Source organism: Aphelocoma coerulescens, chromosome 1, assembly GCF_041296385.1.
Source record: "Aphelocoma coerulescens isolate FSJ_1873_10779 chromosome 1, UR_Acoe_1.0, whole genome shotgun sequence".
Classification (NCBI taxonomy): Eukaryota; Metazoa; Chordata; class Aves; order Passeriformes; family Corvidae; genus Aphelocoma; species Aphelocoma coerulescens.
Genome location: NC_091013.1, coordinates 8,735,991 through 8,750,237, shown reverse-complemented (window position 1 = coordinate 8,750,237; position 14,247 = coordinate 8,735,991). Strand labels below are relative to the sequence as shown.

Here is a 14,247-nt window from a genome sequence, read left to right as displayed (position 1 = left end):
TTCTCTCAGCCTTTCCTCATAGCAGAGGTGCTCCATCCCCCTGATCATCTTGGTGGCCTCCTCTAGACCCTCTCCAAGGTCCTTCCTGTGCTGGGACCCCAGAGCTGGATGCAGCACTGCAGGTGGGGTCTCACCTGAGCAGAGCAGAGGGGCTGAATCCCCTCCCTCACCTGCTGCCCACACTGCTGTAGATGCAGCCCAGGGTATGGCTGACATGATGACAAACACTATATGAGTCTTAGCTTGTGAGACTGGGTAAAAAAAAACCACCATCCCCCAACTGTTCACGCTGCATAAAAAAATCTGCATTTCTCAGACTTAGTCAGAGGGTGATAGATTTAGGCAACTGACTACTAGGAAAATGTACCAGGCACACTTGCATTTATGTAAGCAGCAGAAACCAGCCCCAAACCCAAGAAAATTATGAAAGCCATCATGTTACTTTCAAGTCATTTGCAAAGACTAAGCTGTAAGCTACTAAGATGTCACTTCCCCTTTAGAAGTAACAGATGTTCCCTCCTTATTTAGGTAATGTCCACAGCCCTTTACTTTTTTCAAGCTGTTGAGTCTTCCCCTACCAAATGATGAAAACACTCTCCGTTGCCATCTAACAGGGACAGCTTTTGCTTTTGTAACTACATAAGGAATGGTACAGCAGAGAAAATACTGGCAGGGCGAGCTGGCAAACAGCTGCCTTACATGCCAAATAGGTATTTACTCCTGCCAAGGAAAGTGTCTATGGGAAAGGTTGGCCAGGACTTTGCGTACCTTGTAAATGTCACACAAGCTACAAAGGGAACCTCTCACCTCATTGTCCTGTTCTCCACCCAACTCAAGAATGCATTCATATTTTAAAAAGCTAATAGAAAAAATTTCTTGCGAATAGAACTACCAAATTTTCTTTTCTTCCATCCATACCTGAAAAAGTATTTTACACTATTGTTGATTCTTCCATTTTCATCTTAAACTTACTTCTCTCTGACTTCTACTTCAGTGTGACTCTCAATGCTGTGAGGAAATTTTCTAAGCAGGAAAGTCCCTACCCCTCAGTTGTTGTTGCTCCCAACACTCAGCACCAACATGCTCAGCAATGACCTTCCTCAGAGACCTTCATCTCTGTCCTCATCTTGAGACAACTGCTGGGCTCAAATTCCTTTCTAGGACTGCTGAGTTTGGAGTGCCTGATATTACTTCTTTGTGGTTCCTAGGACTGGCTGTGCCCATCCATTTCAGTTTTCTCTCCACAGTCAAACTGAATGGTTTTGAGACTGTAGTTGGGATTTTCTTTTATGTTTGAACAACATTCAGTGTAGCTGGACATAGTTCCAAACTTAGTGCTTCTGGATGATACAGTAATAATACTATGAGAAGAACAATACTACTGGTACTGCTATTGTGGACAACCAGGAACACACATTCCAGTGGCTACTGTCTGAGCAATGCTTAAGATCAGTTTCCAAGCTAGACTTACTTGTTTAATCTATTTTCCTAAAGAAATGAGACAGGAGTTGTGGGAATGAACAGATTACTGAAAAAGTGAGAGATGGAGACCAGATTTTGTAAATTCAACTGCATTTCAGGGTTGGCTCTTTGAGCTGGAATCTGGAAAACAGAAAGTAAATTGGAAGTTCAGTTCTTTCTTCAGTTTCTTTTTCAGTTTTTGGTGTTTTCCATGCCCCTTCACACTGCTTCTCTTCTTTGCTTTTCTCACTTTCAAGTTTGGCTTATAAAGAGGAAAACATTGTACAAGTTTTTATGAGATTGTACAGCCCCTTGACCAGCTGCAGCAGGTGGATGAAGGAGGTTGGCAATATGTAACACCAACTTTATATTTAATTCACCAACCTCTCTTCAGTATCAATAGATATCATTACTGTGGTCTAATACATGAATGTCAGTCCTGTGTCTCTTCTAAAGGGAAGGCATTTTTAATAGCAGCAACACTGCTATTAAATGTATGTAATATCTGTAGTTAAGCATGTGTATAAAAGCTTACTTTTACTGGGCCCAACAGGTAATACCAAAACAGTCCAAGTCAGAAGATGGGCAGGTGACTGCCACACCCAGCTCACAACTGCAGCTGTGGCCCTGAGTCCGAAATTCCCAGCGGGGAAGAAAGAAGAGCATCTGTGGGGTATCTGCGAGCCAGCAAAGACAGGCAGTTGGCAGCCTCCTGTTTCCTGGAGGCTGTGAGAATTTCACAGAAAATATGGGTTTCAAGAGGAATGGCACAACCATAACTGCCCCTGGCTGTTGTGCAACAAATTTCTGTTACATGCTATAGCTACGACTCCTAAGCCTGCAGCTGGCTGGGGCATTTCCTCCTTGGCTAGCCCCACACCAGCCACCCCAGCCCACTGCTCTCCTGCTGTAGCTGTGCCTGGAACCAGCAGCAGCAGAACTGCCAGAGAGGTCTGGGTTTGCTTCATGTGGAGCAACCCATGGAGAGCAAACTGGAAAGCACACGTTTTCCAGTTGTTACGCAAATGAAAACAAAACTTTGCACAGACACACGCGGCCCTAAGGCAACTGCATAAGTTGCTTATGATGTCAAAGCAATGCTACAAAGAGATGAGCTTGGAAGGTCTCATCTCTGATCCCTAAGCCTCAGCTGATCCAGATATAAACCTTAAATTAAAGCTACTCAATTCCTTCCTTTCCAAAACCAGCTTTTGCAAAGCTTTTCCCTACAAAAAATCATTTCAACTATCATTCAGAGGACCTGCAATGAGTACTATGAAATAGGCTACTATAATTTGCTCACAACATCACCAGTCCACCCAGCTACAACTGTGCCTACTGTTTAAGATTCATTTCCTAAAATATTTAACTCAAGCATGAACACTATACAGCTATTACAGCATTGATCTGTGAGGTTCTTACATAGTCTTGAAGATATTTCAGATTAACAAATGACCTCACTTGAAACTCTGCAGCAGATTCTTGTGAGATTTGGCCAGACCACTTTCAACAGCTGCTGTAGAAGCTCACACAGCAAGAAAAAAGCCCCCAAAGTTATTGACAGAGGTTGGATAAAGCCATGACTGCTTCAAGCAGAGTGCTGTGAGCACCAGTAGAGGCAGCCACAGCCTTGCTGTTGCCTCACCCTCTCACTTCTGATGGCTAATACCTAAATGCTGAATTTTATTATCTCTGGTCAGAATATTTGTTTGTATGAACACTGTTGGAGTCCTTGTCTTGATATGTAGACATGGGTGAAGTGGAAATAAGCAAAAAGAGATTAAATTGTAAATGAACAAAATTGTCTCTATGATTCAAAATTTTTAGGGAAATGGATAAATAAAAAGAGATGAACATATTTAGATATGTGTGTGTGTGTGTGTGTATGTGTATGGAAATTCTACAGAAAGATCATACTACTTTTTGTCAAATAAGGATTTAATTTCATTCATCACCCTTCCCCCAACCCCTAATTTTACCCAGCTGGTCATGAATAAACACTGAGTAACGGATGCCTCAAAAATTGCAGTAAACTACAAAATCACAGAGCAGGGCATGTTTAATTTCTTCCTAAGGTGGTTAAGCATATATGGATGTTTTGCAGATAGTGTGATAATGTTTCATACTCTAGGAGGTGCTGTTCAGAAATTATTTTAACTATATGCAATATAGGCCTATGGGAACCTGCTGACTAGAAAGATGTTTGAACATGTGTCTGAGTCAGTTAAGTCCATCTCACCACCTCCCCCCTGGATGGGGGATTTTAATGGCTTTGATTCTGAACTCTATGGTCTCAATGCTGTGAAGCCTCAAAAGCATAGATTACAAACTCTGTCACTAATTTAAAAATATAATAAAAATTTAAAATTTTAAAATGCTGGTGTCACTACAAAATTTCCCTTTCCCTTTTGCTTCAAGTACTTGTGCTCTGTGACCCTGGCTGCTCCTTTACATGAGGGTAAGTGCCTGACACAAACCATAATAACCAGTGAGGTGTTTCCGTGACTGAGTCCCCTTTTCAAGTCATTCTAGGTTAGATGTGGGATGGGAGTTTCGGGGTGTTTGCATGTCCTCTGGCATGCAATGGGGATACTGCAACACGTGTATCAGACAACGAGGCCCGTGGAAAGGAAATCTATATGGACTGATTCTTGGTAGATGTTTCAGAGATGTTTATTTCTCCAGCCACATGGCCGGGCTCTGCCAAGGAGCTGCTCAATCACAGGACCCGAGGGTCCTTGCCCGCGCAGGGGAACACAAAACAACCAATGGGGAACGAGGCTGACCAGGGGCAGGGAAAGCCCGTGCTTTCCCCCCAGGGCCCCTCTCCCAGGACCCCATGGCAGGGGGAGGAGGGACCCCGACATTTCACCCGTTTATTTTTAACAAAAAGAGATTTAAAACTTAACATTGAAAACAACTGGATAAACATGGGATAACAAGAACAGTTTCAAAACAAAACAAGCCGCCCTCCTGAGTCTTTAAATGTCCAAATGGCTTTTTCTGAGCATGCTTTGTGGGGAAACTGAGGCAGGAGAGGGTTTCTTCAATTTGTACCTGTTGGAACTCTAAACAACAATAATTAAATTTTTCCCTCCCTCTCTTCATTCCCCCCTCAGCATCAGAGAGGAGTTGTAGGGAAAGGGAATTGTATAGGGAAGCCATGGGGTGAAAAACTGATTAGGGATAAATTGGGCATGGGGTAAACTTAGGAAAGGGTTCATATTGGGTATAGGGTATAAGGGAAAGGTGGGATTAGGAAAGGGAGCCTGTATGGGGTGCTTATAATGGGGATATTATCTAACATGACTAGGATTTTTAGCATATATACTGCCTTCCACAGAAGCACCACCAGGCCCAGTGACCTCTGCTGCTTGTAACCCTTTCTTTCCTCACACTATCTTAAACTCTACTACTTTTCCATCTCCTAAGCTTGGGATATATTTTTCAGGGTTATTCTTTTTAATGGCAGTTCTATGAACGAATAAATCTTCCCCTGTATCATCTCATGTTTTAAATCCATAGTTGTTTTTCACATTGTACCATTTCACAGTTCCTGTGATTTTCGTTGCTAGAACTTCTCCTATCACGTGCTTGCGTGTTCGTCGTGGCTGCTCATGACCCTGTTTCTTTTTAGAAAACTTTAGTGTACAAATAAAGCTGCTGCTGCATATGTATCCCGTGTCTGAAAACAGATGCTTGGTGGAACATGTGAGCTAAAACCTCCAGTTACTCAATGGTGATTTAGATTCATTGAAGTATAAAAAATCTCCTTTTGTTTGGCTGCAACCTTCTGTGAGGAAGAAACCTTTCCATACACTATCACTGTCCACAGACACTCACCTGGCATAGACCTGGCAGGCAGAGCAGCTCACAGGCAACAATATCAGGTATAAATGTGACTGCATAGCTTTGGAGCCACTGTACAACTGGGTTTATTGCTACATTTACAGGATATTGCATCTGAGCTCAGATACTCCCTGAGACAAACTGGTGCTGGCTTTGAGCTGGGAATGTCCTGCAGCACACAGGCAGAGCTTCCTGAGTCAGAATATTCTGATGGGGGTGTAGACTGGCTCTGTACTTGTATCCCAGCATGACTGTGCTAAAAAACACCTCTCCAAATTAAATGGGAACAAAATGACCTGGTCAGACTGCACAGGAGGCAGCAAGGCACAGCCCAATAATCAGGTAAGAATTGCTCATTACAGGAACTGCTCTTGAATTAGAACAGACCCTGTCTGCCTCTATATGGCAGCCACTGTACTGATGCATACAGGCTACCAGGAGCTAATGTTCTCTTTTATACTGTATTTAAAATATCAGTGTGCTGACATTCACATCCAACCCCACATTGCCTTGCTGTGGGCTGGGATTTCCGTGGCTTCTGTGAAGTGCTTTAGATTGCATGAATCTGAGTTGAACACATCAGACTTCATACTGGTGGCACAGATCGAGTGTAATGGCATCACAGCCATCAGAAAGGTAATGAGTCACTGGCAGACACCCGGCAGGCAATGGGAAGGAAAGTAACAAATCTGCTCCCTTACTTTCACACTTCCTCTGTTTACATTACCAAAACCTGGGTAGGAAGAACAGCAGGTGTCTTTCATCATGAAATCATACGTGGGAACACACAGCTCCATACACATGGGCTGTACCTTAATGCAAACCCTTCTGTCCCATTAAAAAGACCCCCATTGTTAACCATAACTCATACCCCTGATTGCCACAACAAAGAAAACATGTATTTATAGAAAATACCAGTGAAATGTGGGCTTTCATAGTCTGCAATTCATAACTTTTATCCTTGAGATTAACTATTTGGAAAAGCAGATAATAATGTTCAGCATTTGTTAGGAGAGTTAAAAGTAGCTCTTTGTACCTGCAGAGAGTGGGGGAAAGATGGAAAACTAATTAAGTTTACTAGGATGTGATGCAGAATGAAAATACTTTTCCCAGAGTTTCATAATAATTTTTCTGTAGTAAAAAAGCTTTAACTTGCATAATCAAGACTCACAGTAGGGGGAAGAGGTCTGAGAAATAAGTAGACCAGAGGTGTAAGAAATTAGGGCAAGCCTGGGAACAAGGCTTTGACAAGATCTTGTCTCTAAAATGCAGCTTCAGTGTATTTCCCAAGTTCTCACTGTTATATACAAGTGAGGGGAAATAAGAGGAATATTTTTCTCAGTTACTTTTTATATTGATCAAGAACACAAAGCAAAAATACAACTAAGGCAAAACTTTATTTTTTTGGTAGAAAGAAAAATGAAACAGTCATATAATTAAGCAGTATTTTCTAGGGTTCTTCTGCAGGAGGACCTTCACCAAGCCTCATTAAACTGATAGTCTCACTCAGTGCATCTGGTTTTCAAGTAAAGCAAAAATACCAAATGAGATTACAAGTGGCTATGTGGAATATTTCTTCTGATCACTGCACCTCAGTACCTGTAAAAGGAGCACAACAGCCACCACTGTTTTTACTCACCCACTTCTTTAACCATACTGATCAGACCAAACCTTTTCCAGTTGCTACCCCACATTTTTTTTTTCACATTGCACAATCCCAAATATCAGTAAAACTAATGTATTTTTGTCAGTTCCACAGTTTGGTTCTTGGATGCTGGTAACTAATTCAGAAATTTCTGTTCTAACCCAAACAATGCTTAATTATTAATCTACATTTGAAGGTCAGTACAACATACACATACATCTTCACACAACACTTGCCTTGGGCAAATGCAGTATTACAGTATTCATTTTACTTGCACTTCGGTAAAAGCAGAATTTTATTTGTCTGCAGAGCAAGGTATTTTGAACAGTATTGTAAACTACACATACACAGGGGTCCTTCTGTAGTGTCACACTAGCTATACATATACACAATTTAAGCAGCAAAATATTCTTTAGCTTGCTCTTTGCACAGGACACTTGTTTCATACCCTAATAGTCAGTTATCTGAAAAACAACCCAAACCAAACAAAACTGCGTAATAGTGCTTTAATATTCATTTCTTAAAATTCAAAACAGCCCTACAGTAGCTGTTAGGTAGTTACCAGTCTCTTTCAAAGACATACAGTATAAACAAAAAATTCTATCCTTAAGCAGCATCTGAGAAAACAACTTAATGCAGCTGCCACTTAGTGGCAGCAATCATTTAGGCATTTTTGGTATTGATACATCTCTTCATCATATAATTTGTGCATTTATCAACAAAAATGTAGGCCCCAATCCAGCAAATACTTGCAGGTGTGCAAATGCTTTTCTTCCACGTGGAATACTTCAAGTTAAGACTCATCAGATGAGCAAAGTTAAGAACTTGCATAAATCTTTAAAGGAGGGGAATTCTTAGTGCTCAAAACTTAACTGTTTTATTTCACAGGACTAAAATCCAATTCTAGACCTAGAGAAGGTAGGAAAAACTCTTAGAAAGAACAGATATGTTACTTTGATAAATGCTTTCAAAGCTAACAAGAGCCTCTAGGAATGTGTGTGCCTTCTCACTGATCACTTTAATCCTACTTGGAGTGTGGGTGCAGTCATATTGCCTTAGCTCCTGGCTACTGCATAAGGAATCAATAAAGTGCTTGTCACAAATTCTGTGACAATATAATATCAAATCAAATTTAAGTACCTTCAGAATGTTTTCAGGTCTATAAATGATGAATTAAGAGCTGGTGTCAGATCCCCAGCATGTTTCCCTGAATTGCTAACAAATATTATGCTCTTCATTTGAAGACAAATTAGAATTCTGCTAGGACTGGGTATATTTCACCTCTGTCCCAGCAAAGTTCTCCTCTGCCTCCAGGGAAAGAGCTTACCTGGATTTAGTGTCCATGTAAACATTCATGCTTCACCAAAAAGTGATGCTCATGCAATTTCACAAGCACCAGCATTCAAAGGGAGAGTCTGCTTTGTTTAATCAAGCATGGAGAACCAGTATTGTTTACAGTATATCCACTCTGAATTGTGTTCATAATTTGTTCCCAAAGGCACCATAATCCTGAGAGGTCTTGCTTGCCTTTTGATATTTCCTTTGATTTGATGTGTTTTGTTCCTCTGGAATAAAATATCTTTGATATTAGCTTTGACATAAATTCTACTGATCTTTGTGGCACCTTCTCACTAACATACTTCTAAATATTTAAATTACTAAAACTTTCTCTTTAGATAGATACATATATATATATTAAATTTCTTTTGCTAGCTTTCACATAACTAATCTATGAGAACTGGCTTAGACTGTATGCTCTCTGTAGAGAACTTCTGTATGCTCTTCATACAGAAACAAATAAGAGTTTGAAATATTTAGCCATATGTTACGATGATTTTTTTTTAAAGGCTTCGGTGTTGCTTCTATTTCTCTTCCAGTCAGCTACAGGATAATAGCAACAGCAAATACATTGACAATGCAGTTCATGGTTCTGTTTTCCCATCTCACTGTGCAGGTTCCTGGAAGAGATTATTACAAAGTTAAAATAGAATTCCATTGTCTTTACTACAGTCACATTACTGCAGTGTAAATTATGCCAGATTAGTATAAATATTTAAATTGTAATTTAAGGGAAATAGTAATATGTCATCTTGACTATAAAGAGACTAAACTCCTCCAAACATTTTCATTAACTTATACATTGTTTGCTACCCAACATGAGCCTTGAATGCTTAAGACAGTTAACAGGAAAACACCATTCCAGTATCTTTCTTTAAAAGCTGGACTTGCAAAAATCCTTGAAATTCCCATACTGAAATTGGTATGACAGTCAGACAAGAAATCAGAAAAGGAAACATGAAGATTAAACTGTGTTTGTTTACTTAACTTCATATTATGATTTTTTTTAAGCTTGGTTGACTTTTTGAAGCTCTCTGTTTTAAACCTTGCACCCTCTTCTAAAAAGATCATTCTGAATCTGTGACAGACAACAAATTATTGTAATATTGTTTCCCTGTAATATTCTCAACCTGTGAAAAAGTCTATTTACAACTAATTGTGAAGCAATACAATGCATCCAAAGCCTGGCTGACAGTTAAGCAGCTGAAACACATACTCTAAGTCAAACTATTTCTACTTTTCACTAAGTTCTTTTTTCCTCCAAAGTAGCTGTCCCCTCACAGTAGGCAGATATGTTTAGGGCTACCCACGTGTATTTACTATGAGCAACGTTTTCTGCTGCTTCAGCTGAGAGAATTAAATGTTTTGACTCTTGTTCCAGAATGAAAGGCTTTCCTATCCCCACTTCTCATAATTTACAAAGCAACTGCTCTTAATGCAGGCACTGACTGGTAACATTTCTATTGGGATTGTAAACAAGCATCTCATCCTGGAAGATACTGTTTCCACAGCCACTCCTGAAAATGTTCAACCCAACTACTACAACTGAGCAAGAAGTAATGTTTCTCTTACCACAGATTTTCTGTTCAGACATGGAAACTTACCATCAGTTGTGGTATCCCAGAAGCATGAACTTGCTGTGTGGAGACCAGCTCCACTCCTCTGCATCACTGCACAGGTAACTGCAAGATCCAGTCATAAAACCAGGGAATTAATTATTAAAGCAGAAGATGTGAATCACTCAGAATTTACAAACTCAAGCCAGTATTACATTTTCAAAGGGCTGGCACGTGGCATTCAGGTAAGACAAAACCTTTTTTGACAATCCCTTTGTCCCCACTATTTTCCTTAAGAATTTGTTACTTATTTCATCATTATTTTCACTCACATGAAGACAACAGCTTCAACAAAACACTTGCTAATAGGATTATGGTTTTTAATCTTTTAAACTTCTTAGATATCGCTTGTGCCCATCAGAATGGGATTGCAGGTGCTGTCCTCACAGGTACAGCAGAAGTCACACTTGATGAGAGTTGTTTCCCAAAAATACTTGTTGACCCCTCTCTGAAATCACACCCCAGTAATGTGCAGCTTTTCTAGGTGGACCTGCAATGGTCACAAAAGTACTGACAACCTGAGTCCAAGACTTTCAAAACAGAACAGAGTGTAAACACTTGCTATTACACCCCACAAAAGGACCAAAGTGGCTTAAACTTTTTTATTTACCTTTTTCCTTCCACAGGTATACACATAAATATAACGGGACATGACCTTGCATACAGGACTAAAGTCTTCCAGATGTTTGTATTTATAGGAGGTTTAATCAGACTGAAAATTTTATTTAAGGTAGCAATTTTTTCCTGAACTGATACTAAAAGGTTGATACAATTGTCTTGGGGTTGCTTAACAATCAGGAAAGACCATGTAGCATGTAATCTGTGTTAAGTGTTGCCAGGATGCTCAGCCCAGGTAAAACTGCCACAGCTTTACCACAGGTATTACTAAAAATCCGTGTAACAGAAGAGTTCAGGTACCTGCTCTGCTTTGTTCATAGGGTTCCCCTGAACCTTTTGGCAACTATTTGTTGTGACTGCCTGTGGTACAAGTACAGCTGCTTGTACTTACCAATGTACTTATAGGTTTTCCCAAGTTTCACCAGATGTGTCAGCGACTGTTCTACTATAGCAGCAGTCCATTGGTTGACTTTGTTGTGATTATAATCTGCCTTGCCTAAAACACTTTCTATGCACTAAAACAGAGGGGAAAAGATATTACAGTAAACATACTTCAAAATGTAGAGTCTTAAAATGTTTTGCATAATCTGAGGAATTTTTTTCTGACAATTAGGTTACTTTAAATCACTCAAGCTCATCAAGTATCAGTTGCTGAATGGGAAGTCAAATGGCCCTTCTTGAAAATTTATTTTTAGTACATATTTATCACAATATCACAGGAATAAAAATGAGGCTCTGACTAAACATTTCTTGCAGGAAAGGCCTCAGCCATATGATTTGGATACAAGTGAATGGATCTATTTACCAGTGAAAATCCTAACGCTGTTCCTAATGACTGCCTGCTCCAGCTTGGCTTTCAGAAGCTGCTGTAATGGGGATGGCACTACTCAAATCACTAATCAGCTTGGGCTGGCCAACCTTTCAGCAAGATTCCAAAACCTTTAGAGCAACAGTGACAACAGTGAAATGCACATCCCTGCTTAAAAGATGGGAAAGATATGAGAGATACTCAAGGATCATATCTTGCAGCACAAGAAACATCTGGACTGCCTGAAAATTGGATGTTCTCTCACAGCTACAGATTGGCCAATCCTTGCTTAAACTTAAAACGATTGAACAAAAATCCTTCTCTCAAACTGTAACTCTTAAATTGCATTCTCTGCTCCTAAGAAATTCAGAATTGTGTGCTGATGGATACTTCTTAAAGTTGAGGAATTCGCTTAAGAAACACATACCTGGAAAAGGTGAGGGAAATAAAAGTGTGCTCTCCTCTGATTCAGTGAGATGTATCCCATGCACTAATCCCCCACTAACAGGCTGTGTAACAGAGCTGTGTCCCAGATTTTGAAAAGCTCAGTTAATTCTGACCACATTGTACAAAGCTGGCCAAAGGAGTGGAAACAAACATTCACAAAACACAACAGAAGACAGAAGAGGGACAAGACCTCTCAGGGATTTTGGTCCTTCCAGAAATGTAGCCAGTGCTGGAGCTCCTTGGCCCTGGTTAAGCTTCCAATAAGAGGCAGAAACACTTGGCTTTACTCCCAGTGTCTGAAGACTGTGTCACACCATATTTGGCTTTACAAGGCAGGAACAGTTACATAAAGGGCTGAATTGTTGTTTATGTGACATCCAAGAGCTTGCTGTTGTGTACTGGAGCAGCTTCAAAAGTGCAGGTGGGAGAGGACCTGCAGAGCTCCTCTAGAAACTCCTGTCTCTAAACACCACTTCTCCACAAAACCTGAGAGCATCTGTAAGCCCCAGGCTCCTCATTAGTCACTCTCTAGCAAGTAGGTATTTAATTTCGACTATCAGGCTGCTCATTCCAGCCTGTTCTTTCTCTGCAAAAATGTTTTCTAAAAGCTAGAACAAGGAGTTAATAGAGTGCAACCTCCCACACATGCCAAGGCTAACTCCCAAGTCCGATAACACTGTTCAAAGCCTTGTCCAGTCAAGTTTTAAAGATCTCTAAGGATGGAGACTCCACAAGCCCTCCCTGCAACCTCTCCAGAGATTAGACTCTGTCTAGCTGGATATAGGGGAAAAGACAAATTAGAGTGAATTTCCCTTGCAGCTTGTGACTGTCACCCAACTCTTTCCACTGTAATGCAAATCTGGCTCTCCTCTCATCTACCTTCTTCTCTTTAGGCAGTTGAAGACAGCAATCAGATGAACCTTAAAGCAGCTCCAAGTTAATCACTGTCTTTATATAAATACTAATTCTATATCATTTTATATTTATCTGGGATGCTCAAGGAAAATAACTGCTTTCACTACAGGGCAAGGTATGGTAAAGAATTTCTTTAAAATACAGCTGTTAGTTAAAACATACCTCTTTAACTATGTTGTGGGCCTCATCAGCATTGAAGATCATCTGCAACAGAAGTTAATTATTGTCATTTTTTGTCAGAAAAGTAAATAGTTTTACTCTGAGGAACACTTAATGATTAGGCTTGTGCCTGGTTATTTGCATAGTAGTCTGTTAGTATAATTTTTAAATCTTACTTTTTTCCCCCAGTTCCATACATATGTTATTTAGTATTGCTTTTCTAGTATGTTTGAGTGGGACCAAAAAGCTCAGACATCAGTGAACTTTGAAACAGGTTCACTTTACATTTTCCATAAAGATCAAATTCCACCATGTCTATGCTTGTCTTGGGAATATTCTCCAGGAAAAATTAAATAACAAATCTTCTCCTCTGGGTCTTAACCTTTGTTTTTACTGGAGTCACAAACTTGCTAACCCACAGGTTACATCTTGCTTCCCGAGGGTAACACACGGTTTTGCAAACCTAATATCAAAAGGACTGGTACGCACAGTCATTACCTTACCCAAACACCTTTCTCAAGCACAGAAAAAGCTTGCAGGTTTTAATGCCTCCTATTTTCTATTCTATCCTGCTCATGGGCACTTGGCTTGGCTCCCAAAGGAATCACAGCACGTTCCCTTGTGCCACCCGCCACTTCACAGCCACGAATTCCAAACACTTGGGCAGGGGCAGAAACCTCAAGGGCATTAATGTTTGTTTGGGGTTTTGGTTTCTTTTTATATGAAAACTGGTGGCCAGAGCCCTGAAGCGGCGGCCGGGGAGGGATCGGCTCCTCCGCTCGAACTGGCAGGACCAGCCCGCGGCTCTGACCGGGCCCGGCACTTCTTGGGGTTCTCCCAAGGAAATGGGGTTTTTCCCCAGGAAAAATGGCCGCGGTCTGACAGCCCCGCGGCAGCGTCCCGCACCGCGGCTCCTTCCCGGAGGGAACATCCACCCCGCACCGCGGGCAGGCCGGCGAGCCGCGGGCCCAGCCCCTCCGGGCGGGCGGAGGGTCCCGGGCACCGCGCAGGGCGAGGCGGCGGCCCTACCTCGTCGTTGTGGGGGTGAAAATCCTCCATGGCCCCGGCGCGGGCGGCGGCGGTTCCGGTAGCGGCGGCGGCGGCGAGTCCTGCGCGGCTCCGCCTCCGCCGGGCGGGCAGGGCCGGGCCGGGCCGGGCGGGGCTCCCGCCGGAGGCCGGACCCGCCCGCGCCGCGGGGACCGGGAGCGGGACAGGCCCTGCCGAGCCGGGAAGGGAAGGGAAAGGAAAAGGAAAAGGAAAAGGAAAAGGAAAAGGAAAAGGAAAAGGAAAAGGAAAAGGAAAAGGAAGGGGAGGGAAGGGAAGGGAGGGAAAGGGAAAGGAAGGGAAGGGAGGGAAAGGGAAAGGAAGGGAAGGGAGGGAAAGGGAAAAGA

At 41.6% G+C, this 14,247-nt stretch overlaps 1 protein-coding gene across 1 annotated transcript; it reads right to left on the bottom strand.

Moving 5' to 3' along the window:
• Positions 1-6,688: 6,688 nt before the first annotated feature.
• On the bottom strand, positions 6,689-13,980 carry DYNLT3 (dynein light chain Tctex-type 3). The gene is made up of 5 exons (XM_069030382.1): positions 13,886-13,980; positions 12,860-12,901; positions 10,919-11,042; positions 9,898-9,975; positions 6,689-8,913 (listed from the first exon to the last, which is right to left on the bottom strand). Exons 1-5 carry the CDS (start codon positions 13,913-13,915, stop codon positions 8,837-8,839), a joined length of 351 nt encoding a protein of 116 aa, XP_068886483.1. The 5' UTR covers positions 13,916-13,980; the 3' UTR covers positions 6,689-8,836.
• Positions 13,981-14,247: the final 267 nt, after the last annotated feature.